Genomic DNA, 15,734 nt, shown 5'->3' on the forward strand with positions numbered 1-15,734 from the left:
TCTTTCCTTATCAAAGGATGATAAAGCTTCTTTGATATTCTTAGGCTTTGCGTCTTCAAGAAGAGCGATTATAAAAACTTCATTTTCAATTCCAAAATGTTGTTTAGGGATTTTAGGACATTCACTTCTATGCAATTGAGAATTTAGGCTCCCACTATCTGAAATAGGTAGGAGTTCAATCGCATTGCCCCTGTTATCTGAAATAGGTAAAGACATTATCTTTTGTGACACAACTAATGGTTATTGAAATGTACATTTTCCACATTCCTCTTTTATCTCATACAGATGAAGACTTTTATCAATATCACCTTTTTAGGAAAGTCATCTTTTATGAATGTCACATCTCTAGATTCTTTTTCAATCATTGTTTCATCAGAGTCTTCCTTACGAAGATGTACCCTTTAGAGTGTTTAGAGTATCTTATGAAAATACATTTATTTCCTCTTGGTTCCAATTTTTTGAATTTATGGAATGTGTCATGGATGTATGAAGCAGACCCCTAGATCGCATCATATTCAAGTGAAGTTTTTTATTTATCCACAACTCATGAGGAGTAAAAGTTACTAACTTAGTGGACATTCGTTTAAATTATAAGTCACAGTTGAAAGTGCATTTCCCCAAAATGAAATTGGAAGATTTGTTTGTGTCATCATAAACCTAATCATTTCTAACAAAGTTTGGTTCCATTTCTTTGCTACACCATTTTATTATGGAGTTCTTGGAATTGTTAGTTGTCGCACAAAACCTTTTTCACTACATAATTCCTTAAGTTCAGTAGATAAATATTCACGATCTCGATCAATTCTCAAGGCTTTTATTCTTTTGTCTAACTAATTCTCAATCTCATTTATATAATGTCTAAAACAATTTATTGTTTCTCACTTATGGGAGATCAAATAGACATGATCAAAATATGGATAATCATCTATGAAAGTGATGAAATATAATGTGTCTTTTCTAGCTCTGACACTCATAAGATCGTAAATATCTAAGTGTACAAGTTGTAGAGAATCTCAGCTCTAATAACTTTGCCAAAAAGTTTTCTAGTAGTTTTTCTTGTTAAGCAATACTCACAAATAGACAGATCTAATTTTGTGACAGGTCCTAATAAACCTTCACCGGTCAGTTTGTTCGTTCTTTCTTGGCCAATGTTCCATAATCTAATATGTCATTTATTTGCATCCACATTCAGACTATTAAGAATTTTAAATAGTAAAAAACTGATAAAATTATCATAATTACATGATAAGGTGTCTAGCACCATAAGACCTTCAAACAAAAATCCAAATCCAAAAAATAAAGTATTATAATAAATTTTAATCAAGTTCCAATAAAATGTTAAACTGTATCCTAGTTTTAACAGAACAATTACAGAGACGAAATTTTGTTAAATTTCTGAAGCATACAAGACATTATGTAGGTATAAGGTTTGACTACTGTAAAAAACTAATTTGCGTGTGCACATTCCTTTAACTTTTACTTTAGTGTTATTACCTATATAAATCCATCGTATTTCTCTCAGTATTCAATGAAATTTCACGAAAGCTTCTCTATTAAGAGTTACATGGTATGTGGCTCATAAGTCCACAGTTCACATAGGATAAGATTTAGTTAATAAAATGGTACTGGAAACATAAATCTCACAATTTGAGACAAGATAAGATAATATCTTTTTAGGCTTCATGTATTCACAGGCGAAGTGACTTTTAATCTCACAATTATAACAGGTCAGATTGGTTTTATCTCTTTTTCCAATATGCTTGCCTCTTTTGCACTTGAACCGCTTGTTATTATTCATAAGTCCTTAGACAATCTCTTTCCCTTTTCTGGATTTTTTCCATTTTAGCTTGTAGCCAGAAAACTTCTTAGAATTGGACTCAACAACATCTACATGAACATTTGGTCTAACAGTCTTTAGGCACTTAGCTTCTAATTTAAGATGATAAGCAATGTCATCGAAAGTCCTAATATTGTCATTGTGAGTCATATTGACTTTCATGTGTTCCCAACTATAAGGTAGAGATCGTATAACAACTTGAACATGTTCATCAGTAAGGTCATGCCCAACATTTTTTAGCTTAGTTATCATATTCGATATTTCCCTTAGATGTTGATTCATCGTCTTATTGGAAATTTTCTTATATGTATCAAACTTGATAGTCAAGTGCCTCAGTTTGGAGACAGTCATTTCTCTAAACTTTTTCATCAATGTCACTCACATAGCATTTGCAGTTTTAAATTGCTTATTCTAATAAACAATATCATCATTCATTGAGCTGATAAGTACTTCTTTAGCAATTGAATCTTTCTTCTTCCAAGCATTGTAAGTATCCATGTCACGCTTATATTGGGTAGTGTTAGGATTCTGCCTCTCAACTAGCTGGGGCTCATAACCTAATTAACAGCCTCTAAGACATTCTGTTCATATAGGATATAATGCATTTTCATTATCCAAATCTTACAATTATTTCCATTTAGTCTTTCTCCTTTATTCAAATAGACAATAATATTTTTCAAAGCCATTATTTATATAATTACAGAGATATGCCAATATAACACTAACAATAAGATGTTTACATATTTTATTGTCGCAATTGTGCATTAAAAAAATAAAATATTGCACATAACATATAAAGTTGAAAGTTCACTATATTCCCAATCATCGTCTATAACACAAGTGTTTAATATTTTAACAATTAATCTAGTTGCTTCAATGTATATTTTAGAAGAGAATAGTTAAATTCTACCAATTTCAGAATTTTCACAAATAGTTATAATAATTATTGAATCAACATATTTTTCATTATATTCATAATTCAAAAGAAGTTCTATACAATAGCGTAACTAAAAATAGAAAATAAGCATAAAATCCAAAAACATTCTAATGACTAGTTTCAATGAGTAAGACTATTTTGACTAGAACTAGAATTTGAACCATCTTTGATATGTGGTTTATAATTGTTGAAACATAACATTTTAACAATTAATCGTTCTTCCATTTTATACCAACCTCGAGGACAGAAGACCTCTTCAGTTTTTTTAACAATCCTCGGAGTGACTTTATCAGAGATAAAGTTCCTACATTGTTTGCGATAGCCAACAAGCCTCGCACTTCGCTAATTTGAGAAAACAGAAAAAGTTGTAGATTTTCTTATGTTCATAATAATGTTTGCTCTTCTACTAGTTGTAACTCATATAAACAATCCCAAAAGTTTAATACTTTCTTGTTGTCCAAGATAATATTGACAATTATGTGGGTCTAATGATCGGGATTGACATCAAAAGGCCATATATACTTTCATTATGAGTTAAGAATATGTCCTCATTTCTTAATTCTAATATTCTTCCACTCATGGTCCAAATATGAGTGAAGAAGTTATGTTCCGAATTCATCTTATAATTCATAATTCATCTTATAATTCATATAATAGTCCTTAGTCAACATGTTCACTTTATATATGACCAACAAATGGACAATAATAAATTACACATGCATGACTATATAAACAACACATGTTCACATGTTTAGCAATGTATAATTCAAAACCATGATCCGAAAAACATTTATAAGTGTTCAATTCATGCAAAAATAGGTCATACATAATAGGATTGATAGAATATGAGTCAATACAAGTTGTCAAACACATATAGAAGCATGCACATGCTCTTACGAGCTGAAAATTCGAGTCACGCGTTGCCACGTGCCAAGGAAAGGTCCTCATGTGCTGGTGTCAGATTTTTCCTTGTTGGTCAAACTTTGACCATTGACAGTCATCCAACTTGTGGGTGGAGACTCGGGTCGAGCTATTCAGTTGACCAAGTAAGTTGACCTGTTGACCAACGGGTTGGGCAATCGAATTTTTTCAGCCCAATTTTGACAGCAATAAATACAAAACCCTAGCAATTTCACTGGCAAAATTGGCCAACTTTCGGCCATTGAATAATAGCGATTTGATGGGGCTTTTGAAGCCGTGACTAGAAGATTCATATTCATCCAATTTCAGGTGCAAACGTCACCGAATTCTGGCAAATTTAATGCATGAACATCACAGTTTTTTTGGGATGAAGAATAACCACTAAAAATCTGATAAATTGATATGATTTTCGATGCAATATTTTATCATAAAACATGTATATCATATCTAGAAATCATCCTAATATGATTCTAGGCTATAATTATTCACAATTACATCAAATTCATCAATAATTTGAAAATGGTCCATACATATTTAAATGAAAATAGTCACTCTTTAAAGCAATTTAAGTTCTAAAAACATGCTTCAGAATCATGCTTACATCACCAACATCACAATCAAACATATAACTAGGGTATGATACCAATGTTAATAGAAAATAAATAATTCTAGGATCATAAAAAATATACCCAAATTCGATATTCTTGTACTCTGATGATGATTGGTGATTCATGCGTTCTAATTATCAATCCATAACACAATTTGTTTAATTGTCTTTCTGTATTCTGTAATAATTTTGCAAAGAAAGAATAGCAGAAAAGAGTGCAATTTTGAGAGTTCTAAAAAGCCCATTCTTAGAAGTTACATAACTTCGTAATTAATATGAGAGACAGTTGGAATTCAAACTTTGAAGTCTCAACTACAATTAACCTCTATAATTGTCAAGAGCAGTAAAATCATTTTCTTTGTAAGAATTAATTAATAATATATTTTAACCGTAATGGATTGGTCAACTGATCATGGGTGAACCATACTCAATACAGGTAAAATCAAATCAGCTCAACTTTAATCAATTGGTTTTGAATTTGTCTAGGACAAATTTGAACCAAGTTCAAATAGAAGAAGTTTGACTTATTTTTAAATCAAATCGAACTTGAATCAAGGGATGTTTAATTTAATTTGACTTAAGTTTGGTTTAAATTTATAACTTAAATCCATAATTCAAATTCATAGCTCGAGTTTAACTCAAATTTATAGCTTGAATTTGTAACTTAGATTTATAGTTCAAATTTACAACTTATTTACAAAACGATATTATTTCATTTATTATTAGATAAAACAATATTGTTTTATCGATAAGTCACAAACTCTAATCACATATTCAAACTATAAATTCAAACAAAACCATTTTTTATTTAAATCAAATTGGAATTACCCTTAATCGTAGTTTAGCAAACTTAAACCGAATTCAAACTAGAACATTTTTTATTCAAACCGAACTCAAACTAGAGAGAATTTTAATTCAGTTTGGTTCGTATCCACCTTACTCTCAGTTGCCTTTTGCCCCTTCAACAATTGTACCATAGAATTGATCAAGACTTCATCTCCTTCAAATATACTATCATCGTCTAGTTAAAAACATACCCAGAGATTCTATGTTTCATCTTTCCACGTCAAAATGTTAACATTCAGATGGTAAGCACAACCTATTTTCCGAGTTCTCCAGACTCACTCACTAGTCACTTGATCATTCAGCTCTCGATAAAATAAGCGCACACAATAAACACATGCAACAGGCACAAGGAATGGTATATCAATAAAGCTCAAACAATTCAATTCCAAAACGTCACCGTTAAGAAGCAATTTTGATGGCGGACAAAGAAATTCATCCTTAGAAGCAGTTCACAATGCATCCAGATTTGCAAACAAAAGAAAAGTATACAAATATGAAGGAAACTGCTCTTCAGTCTTCATAAGCTATGCTGGAGTATATGATGAGCATTTATTAATCCTTCCCAAATCCACTGGCACCGCTTCCTGCATTACCACAACACAGTAAGTCAAGCTGCATTCGCATGCATGGCCATTATATCATGCACACAGAGACGCATAACCCTGACTACACAGGAGGACAGAAAGACAAGACAAAGCAAGAGAAACAAGTGGCAATTTATACTTCCTAAAAAAGGGAGAACTTGGTGGGGGCATCTATATCCTTAAAAAGATACACATTAAAGCAAAGTTGGAGCCTTTGCTCTGAAACCCATGATTGGACATGCGTATAATAACATTTCCCACCCCAACCACCCACACACGCCTACAAACACAGAAAGTCTAGAAGTCCTCACATTAATCAAGAACCAAAAATAAAGAAATCTCCACTCAACTGAAAATGCAAATATTTGATTTGACATTCCTAGTCCCACGAGGTTCAACATTACGTGGGGTACAGATCAGCAAATCTTGGCTTTTTGTAAGAAAGAGCAACATGGTTTACCTTTTCATTCATTTGACTGATTAAGACAAATTATTAAATATGACAGTAATAAAGGGGTAGGACACCGAGGGTAAAAGCAAATGTAAGCCATTAACCTAGTTTTGAGCAGGCTTCAAAATAAGGATCTTGATAACCACGTTTTAACATCAGATACAGTTCATCAATTTAATACAAAACCTAGTCTGAAGAAAAGGCTATCTATGAATTAGTGAAGCATGATATTCAGGTGGACTTAACTGTAGCAAGCCGAACAGCTATTGAGATGGAATCATGTCAATTTAGTTATACAAATTTGGATTTACCTAAAAAGAAGATAGAAATCATTCATAGTTCAATAAAATCTTGGGGTCTGAGCTGAAAACAGTTTTGTACTGGATATTGACTATGTATCTGCAACAATACATTGCCTAGACTTCTGACAATGTTAAAGATGACTTTCAACCATTTTCATGGAAGCAAACACAATGATGTTGCTATTCCACCATACTATATTGGGTCAACTCCACAGCCACCAAAGCCTAACTAAGGCAAACTTAAATTTTGGCGGTTATCAGAAGTCAAAACATCTCAACATTTCCCGTCAAATATGCTTTGAGAACTTGATCACTTTGTGGCAATGGCTTCTTCCCCAAACTACATACTTAGCTAAATCTCCTAATACTCCATACCTGTCTTGGTAATCTTGTTACATTATAAAACTAAATCACTGCATGGATGACAGTATCAAAATTGTTCTGTGTATATAACTGTTAGATCCCATGTCCATATCTCATGCAAGAAGAAAAAGTAGATACAGAGTAGCTGTAGCAGCCATCCAAGGACAGAATTGAGCAAAGAAAGTAGAGGAGACAAGTGGCAGCAAGAGGGAAGAAACAAATGGTATTCAATCAAAAGAAGGACCACAAAGCAGTGAGGAGAAGTGGCAAGCATTGATTGGACTTGACAGTTATGGAGGGAACAAAAAGGAAAAGGGAATCAGAAGGATCAAAAAATTGAAGAAAAGAGTAGTGAGGAAAGTGCTGGCCTTTCGAATGCCAAGCAACCGATCGAATTAGGATATTTGGATGGATGTTTCATTGAATTGTAACTGGATTTCTATATATACTGTTCTTCTATTGGCTGATTATATTTCATGTTATTTGTAATGAACTGAGAGTGTTTCTGGAAAGACATCTATGCAATGCAGTGAGCATTATGCCAATATCTTGCCTTCTGTGTTGTTGTATTGGTTGAGGAATATCATAGGAGCAGGTTAATTATAGAAGTGCAGACTGTTAGAGGAGAGGTTTAAGCAGTCAGCTGGGAATCTGTGGAAGCATCATTCCAGTGGAATCAGGTAACTATCAATAACACAGATGCTTAAAAAATAGAGGCAATCACAAAGGTGGAGGACAATGGCACTAAAACATTGTAGACTATGCTGATAAATCTAGCACCACTTCTAGAAAACTTATGTCTTATTTCCCACTTGCAGGAACAACAATCAACTAGTAAACTTTATAACAAGCACAACATTGATAGAATCCTAGAAATAATAAGTTTTATTAAAAACTTAATTGAGAATTTGTTAGAGTCTATGCTTACAAGACACCAAGTGCAAAACAATCAAGAGGAGGAAGGACCACTTGGGACAACAAAAACACATGGCAGCAAAGGAGTGGACCAGATGGCAATTTCACAGCAGCAAGGACCACCAAATTTGGAGAGGGAACATGGCATTCTATGGGAAGGCTTGACTGTTATGAGGATAAAATGAGAAGGGAAAGAGCCAAAAAGAATTCAGAGAAGAAAATTAAAGAATTAGAGTGACAAGGAGACTCTCAACCTCTCGAATACTGGAGGGAGATAGTCATAGTGTTTTCTGGGTTTTGTTTATTCTTTCTGGGTTATGTTAACATTTTCTGGTTGTAGTCTCCTTTTGATGTTTTTATTTCCAAGTCTTTATATCATGAATATAGAGAAACAGGGACTTGATGTAGGAACCTTTTTATGAATGTTTCTGAACTTCTATTAATACAAGAAATGTTACTGTTACATTGATATTTCAATTACAACACCATATCCTGCATAACATTCTTTACAACTGGAAAGCAGATTTCATTGGCAGGGGAAGCGTGATTTTTTGGATAAGCAGAGTGCACAGCAGATTCAAGACTTCTTCATCTCTAGGTACCTAACATTTGGTATCAGAGCTTTCAATTCTACAGATGGACAGATTCGACCCTATCATGGATGATGTTGGACGCTTGAGGCCTATCCGATGACTAAACAGTGGGAAAGCCAAGATCGTTGGGAGAACGGAGTTTGTATCCACTATGAAGGCAAGGAAGATTTGAACCATGACTATAAACGCAAGTCATGGGCTGTTCTGGTGGTGAAGGAAGATGATTTGTATAAGGAGGGTGTCCTAATTGTGTTTGATGAAGAAGCAAAGGAAAAGAAAGCTGAGCTAGTGAAAAGGTTGTTGTAAACTTGAGGATATAAGGAAGCATGAAGGAAGAAAAATGAGGAAGAAGATTTAATAACCCTACTCGTAGAGTTAGATTCGAACTTGAGCTCAAGTTCAATTCGAATGAGCTCGAAATAAGTCTGACATAAACGAGTCCAAACCCGACCTCGAGTTTGAGCTTTGCATGTCAATATAAACAAGCCTAAGCTCAATCTGCGTAGCCGAGCAACTCGTGAGAAAATCCGCTTGTGTCATTAAAAAAATTTTAAAGTGAACAGTGCGTTTCACTTTAAAATTTTTAATTAGAGGGAAAAGTTTCCCTTTGCCTCTTCAGTCTCCACATGCATCGACCAAAGGAATTCAAATTTTCCTACTTCCAATAAATGCACACTAGTCAAAGATAAAAAAATTTCCCTCCTCCAATTAATGCATGCCACATTGGTCAAAGGGAAAAAAGACTTTCCCTCTAATTAATGCATGTGTTTCAACTTCTTCTTCTTCAATCTTCTACTTCTGGCGTTCTCTTCTTCTTTTGTTGTTCACTTCGTCTCCATCTCCGTGCATCCACTCCATGTTCTAGACTCAGGCATTTGACGACGTCAATTCTAGTCAACGACAACATTCGACAGTTCGACTTGTTCCAGTCACAAAACACCTTTTTCTAGTTCATGCACGTTTTCATTCATTCATGCGTTGTTGTTCTGTATAGCTGAGCGAGCGAGCGAGCAACCTTGAGTTCGAGCAACCATTTTCTTGGCTCGTCGAGCTCGGGCTAAAGCTTGGGCTTGGGCTTAGTTGTTTATTAACTGAGCCGAGTTTGAACTCAATTGAGTTTGAGTTTAAGTTCGAGTTTGAACTCAGCTCGATTCGAATTCAACCCTACCTACCTACCCCAGCAACCCATTTATCCAACCCAAACCCAACTTATTAAGACCAAACCCATTACCATTAAACCTAACCCCAAATATTACATCCAATCTAAATGCTTACCAACCCACCCCTCAAATATCAAATTTAAACCAAATTCAACTAAACCCAATAATACCCACATTTAATCTCATCAGCCCATACAATCATAACACAAGTCTAAGACCCAAACCAAAACCCAATTGGCTCACATTAACCCATATATCAAATACAACCCACCTAAGCCCATATCAATCCATTCCCCATAACCTTAACCAAACCCAGCTCAACTTTACCAACCCAAACTCATACAAATCATCCCAACCCAATTATGTAATTAATCCCACCACACCATACCAAAGCAATCCAATCCAAATCCAATCAAACAAGACTCACTCAACCCAAACTCACTTATTCTTACTCAACCCCACTCCGCTAGTTTTGCACCTATCTTTAACATATTTTTTGCTGCTTTTTATCTTTAACGCCTCTTCTTGGCTTTCCTTCTCCTCACACCACCACCCATATATTTCTCCTTTCACCACCTATTAGAATTGGGACACTTGTCTTCAATCCAACGGTGAATTTTTATTATAAATATATGTGTTAGGTTTCAAAAGAGGAAGAGAAGAAAAATATTAGGGTTTGGTTTGAGGGCAACCATCTTTGACTGATTTAGGGAGGTCTCCGACGCCTTGAATGATCGAAAAATGGGAGGTCTCCGGCGCCTCGAATGGCCGGAAAATGGAAGGTTCCGAACTCCTCGAATTGTTCGGTTCATCTTTGTAATGTTTTAGTTAATGAATAGTTTTAGTGTATTATGTTTTTTGTGTTTTAATTTTGTGTTTTGGTTGAATAAGAGCTGGGTTCCTAACAAATGGTATCAGAGCGTTCGATCCAGCGGAGAAGATAGATGATGGTCGAAAAAGTAAAGAGTCGCTGGAAAATGTTTACAGAGGAGGCTGTGAGTCGGTGGCTACATGCTGGAAAAGTGCCGAAAAAAAAAAAAAGAGAAGAAGAAGAAAACGAAAACAGAGAGAGAAGGGGGATGAAAATGGAATGTCGGCAAGAGTCCTAAAAAAAAAAAAAATTTACATAGGCAGAAAGGAGGACGCAGAGAGAGCAGAAGGAAGAAGAACGAAGGATGAAGGAGAAGAAGGAAGAAAAGAAGAAGACAAGGAGAAGGAAAGAGAAAGGAGAGAGAAAAAATAAAATAAAAAAATAGAAAAAGGTGAAGGCCAGGGCGTTGGTTTATTGGAAATAGAGAAAGAGATATGTGGCTGACTTACTGGGAAAGCAAAAAAGAAGGTAGAAGCTTTGGGAAGAGAAACGGCAGCGAAAAAGAAGGCAAAAGCATTTTTGGAAAGAGGAAAAGAAAGATATGGCGCCGTAGAAAAGAAAAAAAATTATTAAAAAAAATCAGAAAGATAAAATTAAAAAAAAAATCATTTTATAAATTACCATCTTGAGGACAAGATGGTTTTGAAGAGGAGAGAAATGTTAGGATTGGGACACTTGTCTTCAATCCAACGGTTAATTTTTATTATAAATATATGTGTTAGGTTTCAAAAGAGGAAGAGAAAAAAAATATTAGGGTTTGGTTTGAGGGCAGCCATCTTTGGCTGATTTAGGGAGGTCTCCGACGACTCGAATGATCGAAAAATGGGAGGTCTCCGGCGCCTCGAATGGCCGGAAAATGGGAGGTTTCGAACTCCTCGAATTGTTCGATTTATCTTTATAATGTTTTAGTTAATGAATAGTTTTAGTTTATTATGTTTTTTGTGTTTTAATTTTGTGTTTTGGTTGAATAAGAGCTGGGTTCCTAACACCACCACCCATATATTTCTCCTTTCCTCACTAGAACCATACTGCTTTGGACGCCTCCCCATGGTCAACCTAGCGTACCTCGATTATGGTTACATTAATTACAATAGTCCACCGGATGCTACAAGTGCACTGGATTTGCTGAAAATCACTCCTGTGAAAGGAAAACCCATTAGGATTATGTACTCTCATGCAAAAGTGGGACAGTGGCCATATTTATCAAGAATTTGACTAAGGTTATTGATCACAAGGCGTTATGGGTTACATTTTTTGTATTTGGGAACTTACTCTCTTGTGAGGTGGCAAAAAATTTGAATGATCAATTGAAAGGCGATGGCTTTGTACAATTTGAACATGAGGATTACGCCCAAAAAGCTATAGAGAAGTTGAATGATAAACAAGTTTATGCAAGGCTATTCCCTTACAAACAGGAAAGAGAAATTGAAATCAGCAAGAACAAATTCAACAAAGTTTATGTAAAGAATATCTCAAAAGCAATGATTGAAGAAGGTTTACAAAAAACTTTTGTTGAATTTGGCACAACCTCTAGTGTTATGGTGATGAGGGACGCAGATGGCAAATTGAAGTGTCTAGGTTTTGTCAATTTTGAGAATGTTAGTGTTGCAGCAAATGTTATCGAGACCTTTTAACGTAAAGAAAGTTGATGATAAGGAATGGTATGTTGGAAAAGCCCAAAGGAAATTTGAAAGGGAACTTGAACTAAAATGTCGATTTCAACACAATATTAAGAAAGTCGTAGATAAATTTCAGGGTGCAAACTTGTCCAATGAAAATTTTATCACTAGGGTTTTGCAAATGGAGACGCATAGTGGAGAACATTGCGGTGATCAACCAAAGGCGAATCACAATTTACATTCAGGTAATTCTTGTTTTTGGTTCTCTAATGATCATAGACCTAATTTCACTGACAACCACTAGCACCGTCAACGCTATAACCAATTTGACCGGCGATCATGGCAATATTTTTGGTGGTCAGTCTACGCCATTTTCTAGTCGAAAGAGAGGCTTTCCTCATTCAAAACACATTGATGGTGGCATTCTTGCAAAACTCTATGTTCCACTTGCACAACAAAAAGAAGCAAATTTTAATTTGGAAGCTAGAATTAAAGGCTCCTCTTTAAGCTTTCGAGACAACAACAAATCAAAGAGGCAAACGAATGATAACTATTCAAATGTTGGTTCAAGGCTTAGTGATGGCAAAAAGGTGCTCATAAAATTTGTTGGCGAATTTCTTTGAAATATGGGACAAGAGTTGAATTTAATAGTTGCTTTTGTTCGGTTGTGTGAAGCAAGATTTAATCTAGATGTGATCACATTTGTTTCTCTTCTTTTTACTAGAAATCATGTTGCGCTAGTTGGTGAAGGTTGTAATTTTTTTGATATGATATTGAAAGAATTTTAGGTTGAACCCCATATGGAGCATTATAATTGCATGATTAATTTGCCAGTATGTATTGGTAAATTCACGGTAAAAGCAACCCTTTTCGTGGCTTTACATGCTTTTTTTTTTTTTGCTAGTTGTGGATATTGAAACTTTGATGGAGCTTAACCGAAAGTTGCTTTCTCTCAAAGTTCGTCGTGGTGGCTTCTTGATATTTTGCATCTACTTTATGCTTTCATTATCATACAATGGTTTGAACTCCGTGAATACTCCCCAACTTTTCACCTTGAGGAAAAGGTAGTTCTTGATGAGCAAGACAATGCTAAAGCCTATGCTTACAAGACACTAAGTGCAAAACAATCAAGAGAAGGAAGGACCAATTGGGATAACAAAAATACAAGGCAGCAAAGGAGTGGACTAGATGACAATTTCACAACAGCAAGGACCACCAAATTTAGAGAGGGAACATGGCATTCTATAGGAAGGCTTGACTGTTATGAGGATAAAAGGAGCAGGGAAGGAGCCAAAAATAATTCAGAGAAGAAAATTGAAGAATTAGAGTGACATGGAGAGTCCCAGCCTCTCAAATGCTGGAGGGAGACAGTCATAGTGTTTTCTGGGTTTTGTTTATGTTTTCTGAGTTATGTTAACATTTTCTGGTTGTAGTATGCTTTTGATGTTTTTATTTTCAAGTCTTATATATCATGAATGTAGAGAAACAGAGAGTTGATGTAGGAACCTTTTTATGAATGTTTCTGAACTTCTATTAATACAAGAAAACGTTACTGTTACATTGATATTTCAATTACAACACCATATTCTGCATAACATTGTTTACAACAATCAAAACCTCCTATTCAGTAGATAACTATCCTGGAAAGCAGATTCCATTGACAGGGGAAGCATGATTTTCTGGATAAGCAGAGTGCACAGCAGATTCAAGGCTTTTTCATCTCTAGGTACCTAACAGAATTACATCAAGAAACCAACTTCTCCAGCACTCCACCAAAAGACTTCCGGTGATGCTACACCGCCTGGATACAAAGCTTCTTTGTAAAAATTGAATTTCCCAACGATGATCCCCAATCCCCTGAACCCTACCTTTTATTTACATCTAAAGATAATCCTAATCTCCCTCAAAATAATCCTAATCTCCCTCAAAATAATCCTCTCAAGATAATCCTAATTTTCCTAGAGATAATCCTTAGCTTTTATTCATTCTAATAATAATCTAATTAATTGTTAATTTCCTAAATTAACCTTATTCAACCTAACACAATCCATGACTAGGGTGTAAAAAACATGAAAATGAATAATGACTCAACATCAAAGTATTCAAGCTTTTTTCATCGAGGAAGGTCCTAGAACTTTGATTAAATCTAGAGAAATGAAGCTATATTTCTTGCAGTTTTTTCCACAGAATGGTAATTGGACTTCCTTAAAACTTTTTTCACTTTATTTCAGCAAGTTATCCTTGTATCAAAAAGTGGGAGAACATAGAAGAAATCAACCAGACAATCAATTTCGAGTTTCAAGCTCTATAAAGTTCAAATATACTATGAAGAACATAGAATTAAGAAATCTGGAACCTTATTTTAAGGTAAATTCTGAAGAGCATCTAGGTTGGTAGTGTGTGTGCGAGCACGCATATAGGTGAAAGCTATTTTTATCAATGTGTGTGAGCGGGAGCAAGAGAGAAAACAAAATAAAGACATCTGAGGGAAACTATGATGTAACAAAGTTACATAATCCTAAATCACAACCGACGAATGCAAAGAAGATCATCACTATCACAAAATCATCTAAAACTGAAAATCTTTTCCCTTAATCAAAACTACTATTCAGATCCTTATAGGTACTAATGCAGGATATACCTCTCTATCTTTTATTAATGCATATCACCATCATCTACAATCCATATCTCCAGGAAACATTCTATTTTCCATTTCTTAACATAGTATAACTTCCTCAGAAAAGTTGGCCACCTTTTTTTCTTAATTGTGCCTCACAATCATCCACAATTATTTTCTATACACTCTTGAAACATCCATAACATCTATGTAATACTCCATAGTTTTGAAGTCTGTAGGTTTCAAAAACCATCTAATATATTTAACCAACACTACCCAAAATGAAATCTTACAAAGAAGGCATTTTTCGTAATTTTAGGAGCCCTAAACAAATCGCTCATTCAAGATCCTACCCAATAAACAATCCATAACAATTCGAATTGCATGATATATAACCAATTGGCAGCAAACAGAAGAGATACACATAAAAATTAAAATAAATAAAAATTAAAAACCTATTTGGAAGAAGCGGCGGCTTCCATCAGCTTCTTGTCCCTTCTCTCCATGGCGACATCCCACATATCGTTACCGATATGCTTCGGCTATAAATCAGAAAGTAAAGAATTGAAAATCTAAATGAAGAACTGATTTGGATCTAACAAATATATACAAAAAAATAAATTTAGAAATACCCGTCCATGAGCGGCTTTGTGAATGTGATACTGAGCGTTACCCATAATACAAAGCATTCCAGCAATTATTCCAAGTGGCAAAGCTACTTCTAACCACACTAACGCCATCTCCTTCTTCTTCTTCCTCCTTTTTCTCCTTTCAAAATCAATTACTGTTTACTTATTTTTTTTGATGAGGTTCTTCTTCTGTGCTCCTCTATCATTTATAGGGCAACGGAAATCCCTGTACTATCGAGTACCACCACAGTACATCCTTTGATTTCGAAATTTTACATTTACATCCCTACCATTTAGGGGTTGATAGCTCCACTTGAATTGGCATTTGGCTCAATTCGGGCTAAAGTTTTAATTTGACGGTTTGACTCAAATTTAGTTTGAGTCCTCATTCGATAGTATTGTTTATATCAATAACAGTACTATTTATCTCATCAATAATACTATTTATCATGTCGACAATCTTTTAATAATATCTATGTTCA

At 34.7% G+C, this 15,734-nt stretch overlaps 1 protein-coding gene across 1 annotated transcript; it reads right to left on the bottom strand.

Moving 5' to 3' along the window:
* Positions 1 to 5,490: 5,490 nt before the first annotated feature.
* On the bottom strand, positions 5,491 to 15,443 carry LOC123202296 (NADH dehydrogenase [ubiquinone] 1 alpha subcomplex subunit 1-like). Its single transcript, XM_044618148.1, has 3 exons — positions 15,256 to 15,443; positions 15,079 to 15,165; positions 5,491 to 5,732 (listed from the first exon to the last, which is right to left on the bottom strand). The coding sequence occupies exons 1-2, from the start codon at positions 15,361 to 15,363 to the stop codon at positions 15,079 to 15,081; spliced, it is 195 nt and encodes a 64-aa protein (XP_044474083.1). The 5' UTR covers positions 15,364 to 15,443; the 3' UTR covers positions 5,491 to 5,732.
* Positions 15,444 to 15,734: the final 291 nt, after the last annotated feature.

This window comes from Mangifera indica, chromosome 18, assembly GCF_011075055.1.
Source record: "Mangifera indica cultivar Alphonso chromosome 18, CATAS_Mindica_2.1, whole genome shotgun sequence".
Classification (NCBI taxonomy): Eukaryota; Viridiplantae; Streptophyta; class Magnoliopsida; order Sapindales; family Anacardiaceae; genus Mangifera; species Mangifera indica.

What these genes read in the sequence shown, in the direction of transcription:
- LOC123202296 (XM_044618148.1), bottom strand. Translation starts at nt 15,363, where the DNA reads ATGGCGTTAGTGTGGTTAGAAGTAGCTTTGCCACTTGGAATAATTGCT. An exon ending in ACAAAGCCGCTCATGGACGG is followed by an intron (nt 15,166 to 15,255) that starts GTATTTCTAAAT and finishes TCTGATTTATAG; the next exon opens with CCGAAGCATATCGGTAACGA.